Genomic DNA, 15,931 nt, shown 5'->3' with positions numbered 1-15,931 from the left:
GGATCTTTCCTTCCACTAAAATTCATTGATCTGTGAAAGTCAGTAAAACCAAGTATGGATATGAACTCAGTGTAAAACTAGACCTTCTATCAATACCATAACACTACAAGAACAACTACAACAGCTACTACTACTACAGCTGCTGCTACTTGCTACTGTGTTATTCTCACAGAGGATGCTAGAAACAAGAGAAAAAGAAAACTTTCCTCTTCCTCTCTTGCCTCCCCCCTCTCAAAAAAATGACGGGGAATGGCTCATATGCATGTGTATAGCAGAAAACAAACAAAACACAACAAAAAAAATACCAGAGATAATGTCATTTTATTTTTTTAAGGGGGAGAAAGGGAGCTAACACAACCTGGGATAAATCAATAGGCTGAATAGAATTCCTTATACCCTGTACTAATCAATAAATTTTTGTCTAAGTGTGGCTTCTACACTTAAAAGTATGTGAACAAATTAGAGACCTAGACCAATACAAGGTATTTAAGGAAAGAAAAAAACAATTCCAGTGAGGAACAAAAAAGAAGACATTGATATTGTTTACCCTGGAGAAGAGAATATTATAATGGGTGACAAATACATCTATTTCACAGGAATTTTTATTGGGAGGATGATGAGTAGTTATTCTTTCTGCTTTCTGGGTATAAATAAGTGAATTAAGCCTAATTTTAAATAGTAAGCAATATTTGAATTGGACAAAAGAAAGATCTAGGTTGATGATCTTTTAGAAAACTCGGAAAAGTTAACAAAAACAGGTAAATCCCTGTTGCTGGAAAACTTTCAGGAGAGAACTGTCATGTAGGTGAGAAAGGAATCTTGCTGGACCAAACAGATTTCTTCTAGTACTATGAGGGTATGATATTAGATTGAGAGGTAACACAGGGTAACATTTCTAGAGTGCAGTGGAGACTAAAGGTCACACAATAGCCTCTGTATAGTATTCTTGGGGTTACAATAATAACTAAAGTGACTTTTGGCCTGCTTTTTAGTTGTTGGGATTATTATTGGGGCTACTGTCGAATAACACTGAAAGGCAATCTCTCTTATAGTCAGAGCTAAAGTACACAGGCCTCTCCTTTGCATGAAAGACGTTACTTTTTGGGTTGTCCATATTACATTTTTAACAAGCTTGGGCTATAGAGGCTAAATTAAATATATTAAATACACAAACATAAAAAACAACAGGGTTTTCTTGCAGTTTTAAAAAAATGATGGCAAATGATGAGGAAAATCTCTATTTTTGTATGTAAAAATCCTTCTTTTTGGGGGAAAATTAACTTTTGTATTATATTTAATTTTTATTTTCTATTCCTTGACCCCACCTACTATCTCACACATTGAGAAAGAAAGAAAAATCACATTCATATAAAATATGAATACATATACATATAAACTCATGCAAAACTTATTTCTACATAGATATGCTTCAATCTGTAATCAGTGTTCATCAATTTTCTTTTTGGTGATGTGTCTTGGTGGGTAGATTTCCAAATATTTTGTACTGTCTGCAGTAATTTTATTTTAAATAAATTTCATTTATTTAATTATTTTCCAATTACATGTAAACTTTTAAAGACTTTTTTGATAATTTATTTTCTCTGAATTACATATAAATACAGTATATATAAATTACATATAAATACATTTGTTGCTTAAAAAAATAGTTCCAAATTCTATCCCTCTGTTCCTCATCTTACCATTCCCTGAGACAGCAAGCTATCTGATATAGGTTATACACATGTAATCATGTAAAACATTTCTATAAAGAAATGAAGAGAAAGGAAGAAAGAAAGAAAGAAAAAAGAAGGGAGGAAGAAAGAAGGGAGGAAAAAAGAAAAAGAAGGAAGGAAGAAAGAGAAAGAAAGGTCTGTATTCAGACACTATCAGTTCTTTTTCTGGAGGCAGACAGCATTTTTCACCATGATTCCTTTGGGATTGTCTTGGATCCTTGTATTGCTGAGAGCAGTTAAGTCATTCAGAATTGTTCATCGTACAATATTGTATTCTCTTGGTTCTGTCATTTCACTACGTCAGTTCAAATTCTCTCCTCACAGCCCCTCACAGCTTCTTCAGAAGGCAAGCAATTCAATGTTGATTGTATATGTGAAGTCATGCAAAACATATTTCCATTTCGGGCATGTTACAAAAGAAAAAAGACAAAAAACTAGAAAAAGAAGGAAACTATGAAAAGTATGCTTCAATCTGCATTCAGAGTTCAACAATTCTCTCTCTAGAGGCGGAACGAATTGTTCTTCATGGGTTGTTGATAACTATTGATCAGAGCAGTGAAGTCTTTCACAGTTGATGATTCTTGCTATATTGCCGTTACTGTGTATAATACTTTCTGGTTCTCACTTCACTGCATCAGTTCTTATAAGTCTTCCTGTTTTTTCATTTCTGAAACCACCCAGCTTATCATTTATTATAGCCCAATATTATTCCACCACAATTTGTTTAGTTATTCCCCAGTTGATTGGCATCCCCTCAATTTCCAATTCTTTGCCACCACATACACACACACACACACACACACACAAAACTGCTATGAATATATTATACAAATAGGGGGAGTGAATAAAAATGAAAATAGTTAATGATCTATGAAACTTATTGATTTTAAATAAAATTTGCTTTTAATTTTATTTATGACATCAATGGATTTTTTATTTATTAAAATAAATTTCATTTATTAAATCTATGCTTGATTTATTAAATCTATGCTTGATTCGGTATTTCTATTTCGGTGGTCAATTGGAGATTTAATTTTTTTTTCCTTTTTGGAGGGCAATTGGTGTTAAGTAACTTGTCCAAGGTTACATGGCTCATTGGATTTTTAATTAAAAAAAAATTAGTTGCATGAATTAATCATTTCTCTTTTATTGATGTAAGCATTCAGAAAGATAAAACTTTCCCCAACATTGCTTTAGTTGTATCTCACAAATTTGGTGTATTGTTTTGTGTTAATCATCATCTTTAATGAAAATATTCATTGTTTTTCTGATTTGTTCTTTGACCAATTCTTTAGAATTATATTATTTAGATTCCAATAAATTTTAACCTATGCTTCAAAGGTCCATCATAGAATGTATTTTTATTTCATTATGGTTTTAAATGTGTGTATTTAATATTTCTGCATGTGTTTGTGAAGTTTATATGCCCTAAAAATGATCAATTTCTGTGAAGGTACCATGCATAGCTGGAAAATATGCACAATCCTTTTGTTTACCATTCATTATTTGCCAGAGGTCTATCATTTAACTTTTTAAAAATTATACTTATCTAACTTCTTCCTTGTTTATTTTATGTTTATGTAAATTTAGTCTTGAGAGGTATAACTTGGGGCTCTCCAGCAGTATAGTTTTACTTGCTATTTTCTCCTGTAATTAATTTAAATTTTCCTTTTAAAGTTAGATGCTATACCATTTAGCACATAGATGATTAGTACTGATATTAATTCATTGTCTATAGTACCTTTTAGCAAAATATATTTTACCTTAATTTTTCTTTTTAATTACATCTGCTCTTCCCTTTCCTTTCTCTGAGGTCATATATGCTACTCCTACTGTTTTTTTTTTTTTTTACTTCAACTAAAGCATAGTAGTGGCAGCTAGGTGGCACAGTGGATAGTGTGCTGAGGAGGACCTGTGTCCCAATCTATCCTCAGACACTTGCTGTGTTTCTCTGGGCAAATCATTTATCCCTGTTTATTGTGGTTTCTTCATCCGTAATAAATTAGCTGCAGAAGGAAATGGCAAACCACTGTATATCTTTACTAAGAAAACTCCAAAAGGGTCATGAAGGGATGAACACTACAGAAACAACCAAACAACAAAAAAACACAATAGATTTTACTTCAATCCATTATTTAATCTGTGTGTGTGTGTGTGTGTGTGTCTTTTGGTTCTAAGTGTATATCTTATAAACAGCATATTGTTGGTTTCTGATTTCTAGTTGTAGCAGCAAATACCCCAGCATCCCTAGGGTGGCTACCAAGACAGATTCTTAGATCTGCTTTTCTAAAGGAAAGCAACTCAAAATGGGTTAACAAGCTTACTTTAATCAATCAAACATATGTCATTTACCTAGGTCAGGGGGAAAAGGTCAGCACCCTGAACTTCAGAGTATACAGACAGAAGTTACAAGACAGAGAAATAGATCAAGCAGACAGGCTTCCAAACTGTCCAACCATTACATCCATACCAAATCACAGTTACCAGAGACAGAAGCATCAACATCTGGGTTTTTTCAAAGTTGGGGGGCTCTCAATCGCTGCCCAGAGTCTCATCTGGTCAAATCACACAACACTTCTCAAAGTGAGCCCCAAAGCAAAACCTCCCAACAGGGCTTATATAGCCTTCTCCTGGCTCAGAGAATATAACAACCCTCTTGACCCACTGCCCAATCACAAAGCACCAAGGTGTGGGTGTTCCTGAAAAACAAGCCTTCCACCACAGGTTACAAGTGCACTTAACCTAGGGGCAGGGAAGATCTTAAAAATTTACATTCCTGTAACACTAGACTATTCAAATCTTCTCTTGGTTTTATGGGTGAATTAATCCAATTCACAATAACAATTCTGATTCCTGTGTATTTATCTCTCTTCTATTCCCCTTTATCCACCTTTCTCTTACTCTCCCCCCTCCAAATAATTGTTTTGCTTCAAACCATTGTCTCCCATAATCTACCCTCATTTTTATCACCATGTCTTTTGCTTCAACCTTTCCCACACTTCCCTTTTGGATAAGATGGATCTCTATACCCAGCTGTTTGTGTACATATACTATCCCCTCCTTGAACTGGTTGAGAATAAAGTTTAAGAATTGCTTTCCCCTCCCTCCCATTTTTCTTTCTTTTTTAAAAACAAAACAAAAATCTTTTCCTTGTGTACCCCATATATGTAATAAAATTTCCCCCATTATTCCTTTTTTTCTCCCCTCACTCAGTGCATCACTCCTGTACAGCTTTCTTTTCTTCTTTTGAGATCATCACAATTTAATTGACTCACAACCTTCCCCTCTAAGTAGACTCCTTCTAACTGTCTTAATGAGGATAATATTGTTACAGGTTAAATGTATCATGTTCCCATATAGCAATTAAGCTATTTAATATTGTTAAATCATTATGATTTCTCACCCATGTTTATAATTTGTTCTTCAATCTTGTGTTGGAATATTACATTTTCTATTCAGCTCTGGTCTTTTCATCGGGTATGCATTTCTCTATTTCCTTAAATATTTTTTTTTCTCCTTTCAAGATTATACTCACGTTTCCTGGGTATATTATTCTTGGTTATAGTCCTAACTCATTGCCTTTAAAATATCATATTCCAGGCCAGCCACTAATTTATAGTGGTAGGTACTATATCATATGTAATCCTGACTGAAGCTTCAGTGATAACTGAATTCTTTCCTTGTGGCTACTTGTAGTTTTTCCTTGAACTGGGAACTCTGGATATTTACTGTAATATTCCACAGTTTTCATTTGGAGGTTTCTTTTAGGAGGTGAAGAGTGGATTAATTCAATTTCTACTTTGACCACTGAGATTATGGGCAGTTTTTCATTAAAATTTCTTGAAATGTGATGTTTGAACTCTCTTCTTTTAATCATGGTTTTCAGGTAGCCTAATAATTATAAAATTGTCTCTCCTTTATTCCCCAGGTCAGGTTTTTTTTTTCTATATTATGTATTTTATCCTACCTTTTGCTTTTTAAAATTTTGATGTATTATTTATTTATTAGTTTCAACTTGATCAATTCTAATTTGTAAGGAATTATAGTCTTTAGCAAAGTTGTGTATGCCTTTTATCATTCAGACAATTCTGATTTTAAGGAGTTTTTTTTCCAGTATTTTTGTGCCTCTTTAGTCAAACAATTAATTCTTTTATTCATAATTTCCTTGCATTTTTCTCATTGCTTTCCCCGTTTTCTCTACTATTCTTATTTGATTTTAAAATCATTTTTCTTTTAAAATTCACTTTTTTTAAATGACAGTTTTACCTAAGTAATGCATTTTTTCAATGTCTTCATAATTAAATTACTAATAAAAAGTTTTCCAGAGTGGTTAGAAAAAAATAACAAAATTCATTTGGAAGAACAAAAAGTCAGGAACTTCAAAGAAACTGTGTGTGTGTGTGGGGGGGGGGGGAGGAAATTCAAAGGAATTAGATTCAGCAATATCAGACCTTAAACTCCATTTTGAGCTGAGAGAATTGTTGAAGTGTAAACAGAACAATTTTAATTATTTTCAAATTAAAATTTTCTTGTGCAAATGAAACCTATGTAGCCAACAATAGAAGGAATGCAGAAAACTGGGGGGTGGGACTTTCATAGGCAATTTCTCAGATAGGATGTGATTATGTTAGAATATTGCTATGATGTAGAAAATGATTAGTTGGTTGATTTAGAAAAACATGTAAAGACTTGGACTTATGAAGATGCTATCAACCTCCAGAGAAATAGATGGTAAGCGGAAATAAGCATAGTACATTTTTACACATATGTTTACAAGTGCATATGTGTATGATTATGTGTGTATGTCTATGTACATATGTATATTCGTGCTTCACTGTAACCTCTTTAGGGTGGTGGGAGTGAAGGGAGGGAAAAGAAATAAAGTAAAAAGTACGCAATAGAGAACAAAAGCAAACCAAAAAGGAAGCAGTCAGGTAGTTTAGAAAACAATGTTTAGTATTTATGATACAGATTTTCTTGAAATGGAAATTATTTTATGTTGAATACTTTCTTATGCTCTGTTGAGTATGTGGCAATGATTCTTTTCTTTTCTCATTTTGTAATTAAATTTAAAACAAAAAAAAACAACAACAAAAAAAGCCTTTTCTTTAGAACTTCTGAGAATTCTTGTTGGGTTACATCCAATCTTTCTTACTGTATGTTTTTTCTTTAAGCTTTTGCTTGTAGATGCTTTCAAGTCATTGTCTTTTGCTTAATTTGTGTCGAGTTTCCTTGTCATTTTAGCCTTTTATGTCATATTAGCTTTTTATGCTTAGGTTCTTTTTTTGTTGCTGTTGTTAATTTTTCCTGTCTACTTCTTGACTTTGGAATCTATCAAATGAGTTCTGCTGATCTCTGGTGGAGATCTCTTAAGCTTGTTTATTGTCTCCTTTCACAGATTGACCCGAGGGCCTGTAGGTTTTGGTGTTTTTAATGTGATAAGAGAGGTCTGCTCACTCACCTTTTCATCTGTTCTCAGGCCTTTAACCAGAAAAGGCCAATACTCCTTTGTAACTACACTTGTTCCTCTTTGCCATATTGTTCTGACTTAGAACTGTGTTACAGGCAATAGAGCTACCAAATGGCACCTGATCTTGCATCCTGTGTCAAAAAGGGGTCCATAAGATCTCAAGACTAGTGAACAGTGAGTTTCTTCACAAAACATCTAAAAAAAGTCACTGGTATTACAATGCTATATTATAATGTCATTCCAATATAATTCACCACTGTATATAAATATATACAGTATTTGAACTACTTTATAGTCTAACTCAGTTTGGTAGATTAGCCTGGAAATCTAGATCAAAATAACTGATAAACTTTAAGAGTTTCTTTTTTTGGGGGAGACATCTTGAGTTAGATCTCAGAAGTAAGTGACCATTAAATGCCAAAAACTGAATTAGTTATTGGTCCACAATCGACTTTTTTAAGAAGAAAATTTCATCACTATTTTAATTTGCTCAAATATAAAGCATATAAGTCAATTACTAATAACATAGTACAAACTAATAGGGTTAAGAGAATATGAATGTTGCTTGAAGAGGAAGGCTTGGGGCTGATTTTTGTTTGTCTTTTTAATGCAAATGCTATTTCTATTGAGAGAAGTATTTCAATCCTAACAGGAATATTTGTCATTAAATGAGTCTAAATTATAAAATATCTAATTTCATAAGCATGGTTCAAAGACTGAGCATTGGAAGATCAAGTATAGAAAAGGTTATAAAGAAAATTTAAAAAAAACTTACAATGAATATTTTTTAATAAATCTTTAATATTCAATTAATGTGGTCCAAGAATAAATTTGGAAGAATGTCTGTTGTGGTAACATTGCATGACCATTTTATACAAAAGTTCAGTCTTTGCTTGCATCAACACATCTTTTAGACTAAGATTGTCAATATTTTTAATATTTATAAATATTTTGAGTATCCAAGCTGTACAAAACAAGGATATTTTTTAAATGAAAGAGTTGTACCAGAATCAATAATCATTTTATTTTTGCATACTACAGATTATTTTTCTTTGTTCAATATAAACAATAATTCTGTTTTATTTTTACACTAATGTTCTCAGGATATTAAACTATATAGAAAAATAACTAAAAAATTGAGGTATAACTGAGTAACTCTTGGGCAATACAGTAATAGTTGAGTATAACAAACTCCAAATATCCATTTTTTTCCTATTGAAATTCACAAAAAATCCATCTGATTGACAAAATAATGTGTTCTTTCAAATCAGACATCGAATCATTGACCTATGCTCAACTATGACAGTTGAAAACCAAAATTAATTGGCTTACCTATAATAGAAGGACCAAAACAATTTTGTATACTAGGCATTTTTAAGTACTTTGAGATCATTTTACAAATTTCAGATTGTACATTACCTTTCCTGGCTATTCTATAATATAACTTGTTAATAATTACTGAATAAAAAAAACTTATGCCATGTGAAGATTCTAGATAATATCCATTCCGCTTCTACTATAACCAATATGGAAAAGAATGGAAAAATTACCTTGTGAATAATCCAACCATAAAAGACCATATATTTTACCATATGGTAGTGAGAATTAAATTCTTATTAATCTTCATCAATTTTTTTTAGAGAGGTGGGGGAATATGGATAGAGGATAGTTAATACACTGCCAGAAATGTTCTTTGTTTTGACAGCATTTTTTTTTTAAATTTCTGTTACAAGGGAAGGTTCTGTGTATATGAGCGGCTGTGTGTGTGTTTGGAGGGGGAAGATATCTGAAAATGTATGTGATGTGAAAACAAATGCCTGAAGTAAACCAAATAAAAGAATCTGAGCAAAATTATAGGAGCTTTGGAACAACCTTAGAAAAACAGTACTGCTACAGAAAAGATCACTGCCACTTAAAAGTCATAGGCTTACAATTAAGTCTCAGCTCCTCTACTTAGTGGTCACGTGCTTATGAGCAATTTGCTAAACCTCTCTGGGTCTCAGTTTCTTCATTAGTAAGTTTGACTTTTCATGGTCAGTTTTGTTGAGGGATTTGCATAAAGCTGGTCTGCACAATATACTGGCCCTCCCCTTTGGCAAGCTACAAGTGACCCATGGGCCATATGATTTGCAGGCCTGAATTAACATCACAAAACTTCCTGTTTTGAGCGATATAAAGAAAACAAAATAATATAATTGCATATATTTGGTCCATGTTTTTGACTTTAGAATGTAATGATCTGCAATAATGTACTGGTAACTGGGAGACTAATTTCCAATAGCCAATCATTGTTTAGTTTCAGCTTTAAAATACCATTGTCCTAATTTCCTCTCCCCATCCAACGTCCAGGAGGGACTTAGGTCAGGATTTGAGTTCAGATTGCAGCTCTACTAATTTGTTACCAATATGACCTTATGTAAGTTGCAACCTTTCTCTGGGCCTCCAGCTCTAAATTTGATTAAAATATTTATAAATATTTCTAAGAGTGACTGACACATAATAGGTACTTAGTAAATATTTATTCCCTTGGCTCCCTCTGAAAACCTGATACATAGTACATGGTTTTTTATAAGCTGAGAGAGAACCCATGACCCAATATTAACCAAAACTAACATATATCCAAGGCACTTATTTATTTGTGAAGGAGGTGGTAAAGGACTATGGTATATTATCATAAGGGTTTTATTTTTCTTTTTTGAGCTTGAGTTCTCAATCAGATACTAAATATTATGAAGCTGTGCCTTACATATTAATTTTGTAGCTAGCTTTGTATACATTTTTTACATAGTTTCCCCCATTAGAGTGTAAGTTCCTTGAGGGGAGGGACTATCTTTTTCCTCTTTTTGTATTCTTAGTGCTTAGCAGGGTAGGGTGTCAGGCACAGGGCAGGCACAAATATATTTGGATTGATTTATAGGAAAGAGCAAGGTTCCTAGATTTTGTACCTCATTTACACTAAAATTGAAACTATTTAGCATTATAGTTTATGGGACATTAATATGTGGACATGAACTCTTACTTTGGTAAGTAATGAGATATTAATTATTAGCTATCTGCCTTCCATGTCAGTACTTTAGAAATGCTACTAGGGGCAGCTAGATGGTACAGTGATTAGAGCACCAGCCCTTGAGTCAGGAGAAACTGAGTTCAAATCTGGCCTCAGAAACATAACACTTACTACCCTTGTGACCTTGGGCAAGTCACTTAACCCCAAATGCCCTGCCCTTACCCCCTCCAAAAAGCAAAACAATAAAAAATTTTACTGATATACAATGACAAGCAGACTAATAGTTACAGAAAAGAAACACCTCATTTGTTTAATTTCAAACAAGTCCTTTAATTTGCCCTGCACTGACTACCTTTAGTTTCATATTTATAGCAGAACCTTAGAATAAAGTCTTTAATATGGGAATTACTTATTGGAAAGACTTTTTTTTTTCTTTGAGCAAAACATTCTCTATATTAACTTAATGATCACACATCTAGAGCTGGAAGGGAACAGAGACCATTCTATAAAAGAGTAAACTTATGTCTTGAATTAAGTATATTGCTCAAATTTTCAGAGAGTAGATGGTAGAGTCATGATTCAAATTCAGGACCTTTGGTTCTAAATCCAGTGGTCTTTGCCAGCACACTGTGCTTAATACTTCATTTGGAAAATTACAATAATAGACTTGTAGGAGTGAGAAAAAAAAATTGTATTTCTCAAATTAAGTTCCTCTGTTGCTCCAGTGAACATTTACAACTAAATAGAGTAAATCCAATTTTAAAGTAGCCACATTTTTAAATAGTACTTCATACCTGTTATTTACTGTTGTCCTCATCAAACTCCTACAAGAAAGGTTACAGCAGGTATTATTATGTCCTATTTACAAAGAAAAAAAATAGGGCAAGAGGAAGAAAGAGACCTTCCCAAAGTCACACAATTAGTGGTATAGCCAGGCTAGGAATGGCCCTACTTCACCTTATTCCTCACCTAGTGTCCTTTCTCATACATTACAATTCAACTGTATTTAGCTCAGCTTGAAAAGTAGCAAAGGATATTGCAAGAAATTTGTTTAGAATCATCATTTTTCTCCTACTAATGTCATGCTGTATTTTACTTTTAAGAAACTTTAGTATTGCTAAGTTAGATAAGGGTGGGGAAAAGTACAACTTGTACAAGGTCTACTGTTGGTTTTATACGGTCAAGGTGAATAAGGGCTTTAGTGGACTGGAACCTCAGGAGGGCTGGAGGAGGGTTGAATAAAGATTAGTTACTTCACCCAGGGGCAGAAATTAGTTCTTAAAAGTTTTATAGTATTGTTGAGATGAAATTTTGTGACACACTTGTACTTCATGAGGCTAATACTTTTCTGATTCCTCTAGCAAAATGAAATATCTAGTGAGGAGTGTATACAAATGACACTGTCCTTTGGCTGCCAAACCAGTTAGCTATTCTTCACAGGAAAATGAGTAACATGATAATAAAATGTTCTAGCTTATCCTGTAGAAGACTTTAAAGGTAATTAAAAAGACATTATGATATTGTAGATTTTCTTTTCCTTTTTTCTTGTTTTTGAGGGTACATAAATCCCACAAAGATACGTTTTCAAGAGCCACTGACACCATGACTTTCTCTTTTTAAAGACTTTAGAAAATGATATTAGTGGTTTAAAAGCATTCACTACCTTCCCATTTATTTCTCTTACTAATTATTATTTTTTAAAATCTTCAGTCTAAAGAAAAATAAACATTTTCACTCACATTAATTTTAAAATTGTTTTCAAAACTTTCTTTGGACAAATTACAGCTGCAGCGATAAAGACTGAATTTATTACATAAAAGTAGACCTTTACTATACAATAATATACATGTAAACATGTACATTAGCTATAAAATTTTCCCTAAAAGAAACCTATTTGCATTTTACAGAATTTGCCCATAGTCTTATCTGTTCAAGTATTCATGTCCATGGAAACTAGAATTTTGCATAGACTGCTGAAATTAGAGCTATTTGTTTTTGTGTATGAAATTTCCAAATTTCTGCATAAATCCTCGAAATTTATTTTCATTTGGCTGATAAGAACGATAGACAGCAGAATTGTAGTTAAGCATGGGACTGGTTCTACCATAGCTATTGCCAGCATTGATGTTCTTTACCTCAGGACGGCGCATGCTGGGGCTTGGCATGTGGCTTGTGGGTTGGACAGAGCTTTCTATCTTACAAAATGGCTCAAAACGACTATACACACGCCTGTCTGTTGAATGAGATCTTAGCAACTCACTAGGCTTTGGTCTTGGAGAGGAAGGAGGCACTCTTTCAGGTACTATCCTTGGCTTAACTTCTTTTAAATCTTGGTACTGAATCTGTTCAGTGTTGAACCTTGGAGCCGAAGCATCTCCTGCACTTTCTAAGAACTCTTTTTCAACTGGGTATGCAGAAGGGCTGGATCTGTTCTCATCTGAGCTCACCAGAGAGGGTCCAACAGCAATATTCTCCTTGCTCTTATGTATACTGCCTTGTGAATTAGCTGAAGGAGAGCGTTTCCTTCTTGGAGATGAATCTATTTTTGGCTCTGATTTTTTTGGCTTTTGATTTTCTTCTGCCTCTGAAACTAATGTGTCAGAACTACTACACATTCTATAAAAAGCAGGAGCTTTATTTTTTGACAGAGTTTCTTTCTTTTCTGGTGTAAGGCTGAGTAGTGACCTCAGCTTTTGGGAACCTTTTTTCAAAAAACTTGGGGAACCCTTCACTTCTTTCTTGGAGGACATATCTTTTGGGAGTTCCTCTTTGTTTACTTCCAGAAGAGCAGAAATAGAAATGGACTTGGTGGCAGTAGTGCTTGAAGTTTCCCCTTTGAGATCTTCATCTTCACCTTCTGGGTTTTGGGTCACATTGTGCATACTTTTAGAGGTCTTCAATAAATCCTCTTTGGGCTTCTCTGGCTGCTTGACTCTATTCCTAGTTAGTGTACTATATACATAGTGCTTGCCACCACCATGATCGAGATTGGTCTTGGAATTTTCAAAGAATGGAAAACTTCGCCTTTTTAGTAGGTTCTCATTTTGCTCGGTTTTCAGAGTTTCCATCTGTTTGTTCACACCTAAAGTTGTATATAAATAGTTATTTGATTCAGGAGGACCATGTGTGTTTTGATTTAAAACAGGTTCATGGTGGTTTTCTAGAACCTGCAAGCTATGGCTTTTTGATTCATCTAACTGAGGTGGCTGGGGATTTGTAGTTAATTCTGGTAAATTTTGGTCTGAAGAGTGTTGCACATTTGATATCTCTTTAGATGATTCACTTCCCTGAGAACCAATTATAGTTGAGTTTGAGGATCCTGTCGTACAACTATTCACTTCTTGCTGTTCTGGTAAGGTTGGTTTAAACACAATTGATGAGCGAAGTCGAGAATGAGTATAAAGGGCATTGGCTTTAATATTTTCAAGTCCTTCATAACCTTCAAACCTCTCCCCAGGAATTGAGCCATTTACATCAGGCATCCCTTCTGAGCGATCATTTAAATAGCATTCAATTCGCCAATTCCGTAGGAAGGATTTTGTGGTGTTTTCAAGGGTGGGCATCCTTTGCTGCAAAAAGCGAATGTGATTATCAGTCCCATTAAAAGATCGTCTTACATTAGAATTTCTTTCTGGAAGATTTGTGTTTTTCCTCTGTGCCAGGCGGTCTGCAAAGCTCTGTGCAGGCATATGGCGGGGGTTCATATAACCACCTCGTGAAGATGAGGCAACACTAAGGCTATCTGACGGTCTTTTCCAATTAGTTGATGGATTGTTGACCCGATTCATAGCCCTGTTGAGCAGCAAATATGGAGTTGTTTCTGGCTGTTCCCCAGCATAGCTATGTCTCTTCCAATTCTCATTTATCTGACTGGGTTGATACTGGCGGATTTTATTTGGACCATTAAAATTTGGTAAAAAATGTGGTTTGTATCCATGATTCCATATGCTTGGTCTGTCATATTCATTGACTGCATATATTCCTCTGTTTTTAAAGTAACCAGGATTGTCTTGCCTAGCAAAAAGATTTCTCTGGCTGGAAAAGGAAGCTAAAGAAGATAATGAGTGCTGGTATGTACCATTTTCCCAGAGAGGCTTGCCATTTTTTGCCTTCACTGATACTTCCTGGGCAAATGGACTAGGAATACAGGATCTGGCATACAGAGTCCTAAATTCTTCATCAAATGATTCAACCAGCTGTCCTGTGATTATCTGTACCATGCTGAGATGTGCTTTTTCAAATGACCACATGTAGCTGAAAATATTTTAGAAAAAGACATGTTAGAAATTGTATATTGCTTACATTTGAACATTTTTGATTACTGTTAGTAATCTTATACAAACTGTGTCTAATAATTTAATAATAATTATAAATAAACCATATGTATATTGAACTTACAAATAATGTAATTAAAGTAGCATACTTTTCAATATCACTATGAAAAAAGTAATAGAGGACTTGATAAATAAGACTTTTGCATTCCTCTATTAAATGCTACAAAAACATAAGTGTAGGCTTCATTGGCAACTTTATTTACTTCTAATTGTTTAGGGGTAAATATGTCACATTAAAACAGAACACTTTAGGAAGGCTAAAAGTGTAACTTGCATTTCTGCTTACCTCATTGAAAGACTGGCATCAGATATTACATATACATATATATAGAGAGAGAGATATGCTTATATAAATAGATATAGATAGATGTAGATAAATATACACATCTCTTATATCTATATCTTTCTTTTGTTATGTCCGTATCTATATTTATTTAACTATCCTTATAAGGATAGCTATGTCTATATCTATATCATATATCTATCTATATACTATGTCTATATCTAGCTAAACAAAAAATGAGGCGGAGCAGTATTTATAAAAACAACACTTCATCTGTGATGTTAAAAAGACTAGACATGATAATACTCTTTGAAGGCAAGGTCCATAAAGTCTCAACACTTTGACAAAATCTTATCATTGTGACTTAATAAGTAACCATGATTTATTATGATGGATGCTTTAAAAAGCAACAAGAGATCTTGGGAGTAACAGCTCCAAAAGCTAACTTAAAGACAACCTATAAAAATGTATAGTTTAATGAAAATATATGTAATGTAAATTTATTGTTTAAAATAATATAATTTTAATGTAAAAATATAAAGTAAAATTTAATGTAAAATTATCTACAGGTTACAAAGTGGCTTCCAGTTAGAATAAATTACACTGGGGAATAAACTACAGAAACAATTTTTTATATAAAATACAATAGTTATAAGGCACTAAAGGAAAGCAGAAGATATAACAACTGTCATGTATAGTCTGGGCCAGAAATAAGGCTAGATATTTATTAAAAGGAATCATTTTAAAACTTCCAGTCCTTTGCATAGAGTTACCACTTCAAAAACTATGGAAACCTTTCAATTTTTTTTCCTATAAAAGATAGTATGGCATAATATATGGAGTCAGTGAAATGTTAAATAAAATTACTGATTATACACTCTATGCTAAGTACTACTCTGGGTAGTGTGCAGATAGATAAAGAAAAAGGAGATCTAGCCTCTTAGCTAACAGTCCAGATGATGTTACCAGTACATACTGATGAAAGTGAACAAGAACATATTTGAATCTTGGCTTTGAAATGTCCTATCTGTGTGACTGTGGCTAAAAATAAATAAAGAGTCCTCTCTGTGCCTCAGTTTTACCTTCTGTAAATTGAGATACTGA

At 33.5% G+C, this 15,931-nt stretch overlaps 1 protein-coding gene across 3 annotated transcripts in view; it reads right to left on the bottom strand.

Annotated features, from left to right (window-relative positions):
- Positions 1-7,984: 7,984 nt before the first annotated feature.
- FAM83B (family with sequence similarity 83 member B) overlaps positions 7,985-15,931 on the bottom strand; it is a 137,288-nt gene continuing 129,341 nt past the window's right edge. For all 3 annotated transcript variants that reach the window (XM_069070646.1, XM_069070644.1, XM_069070645.1), the window contains exon 5: positions 7,985-14,464. In XM_069070646.1, coding sequence (XP_068926747.1) covers positions 12,196-14,464 — 2,269 coding nt within the window. In that variant the 3' untranslated portion in view covers positions 7,985-12,195. The remainder of the gene's footprint in view (positions 14,465-15,931) is intronic.

Source organism: Petaurus breviceps, unplaced genomic scaffold (genome assembly GCF_028583685.1).
Source record: "Petaurus breviceps papuanus isolate PSGF00001 unplaced genomic scaffold, PetGlider_PUasm1.0 90822, whole genome shotgun sequence".
Lineage (NCBI taxonomy): Eukaryota > Metazoa > Chordata > Mammalia > Diprotodontia > Petauridae > Petaurus > Petaurus breviceps.
This window is presented reverse-complemented; position numbering and strand designations above follow the sequence as displayed.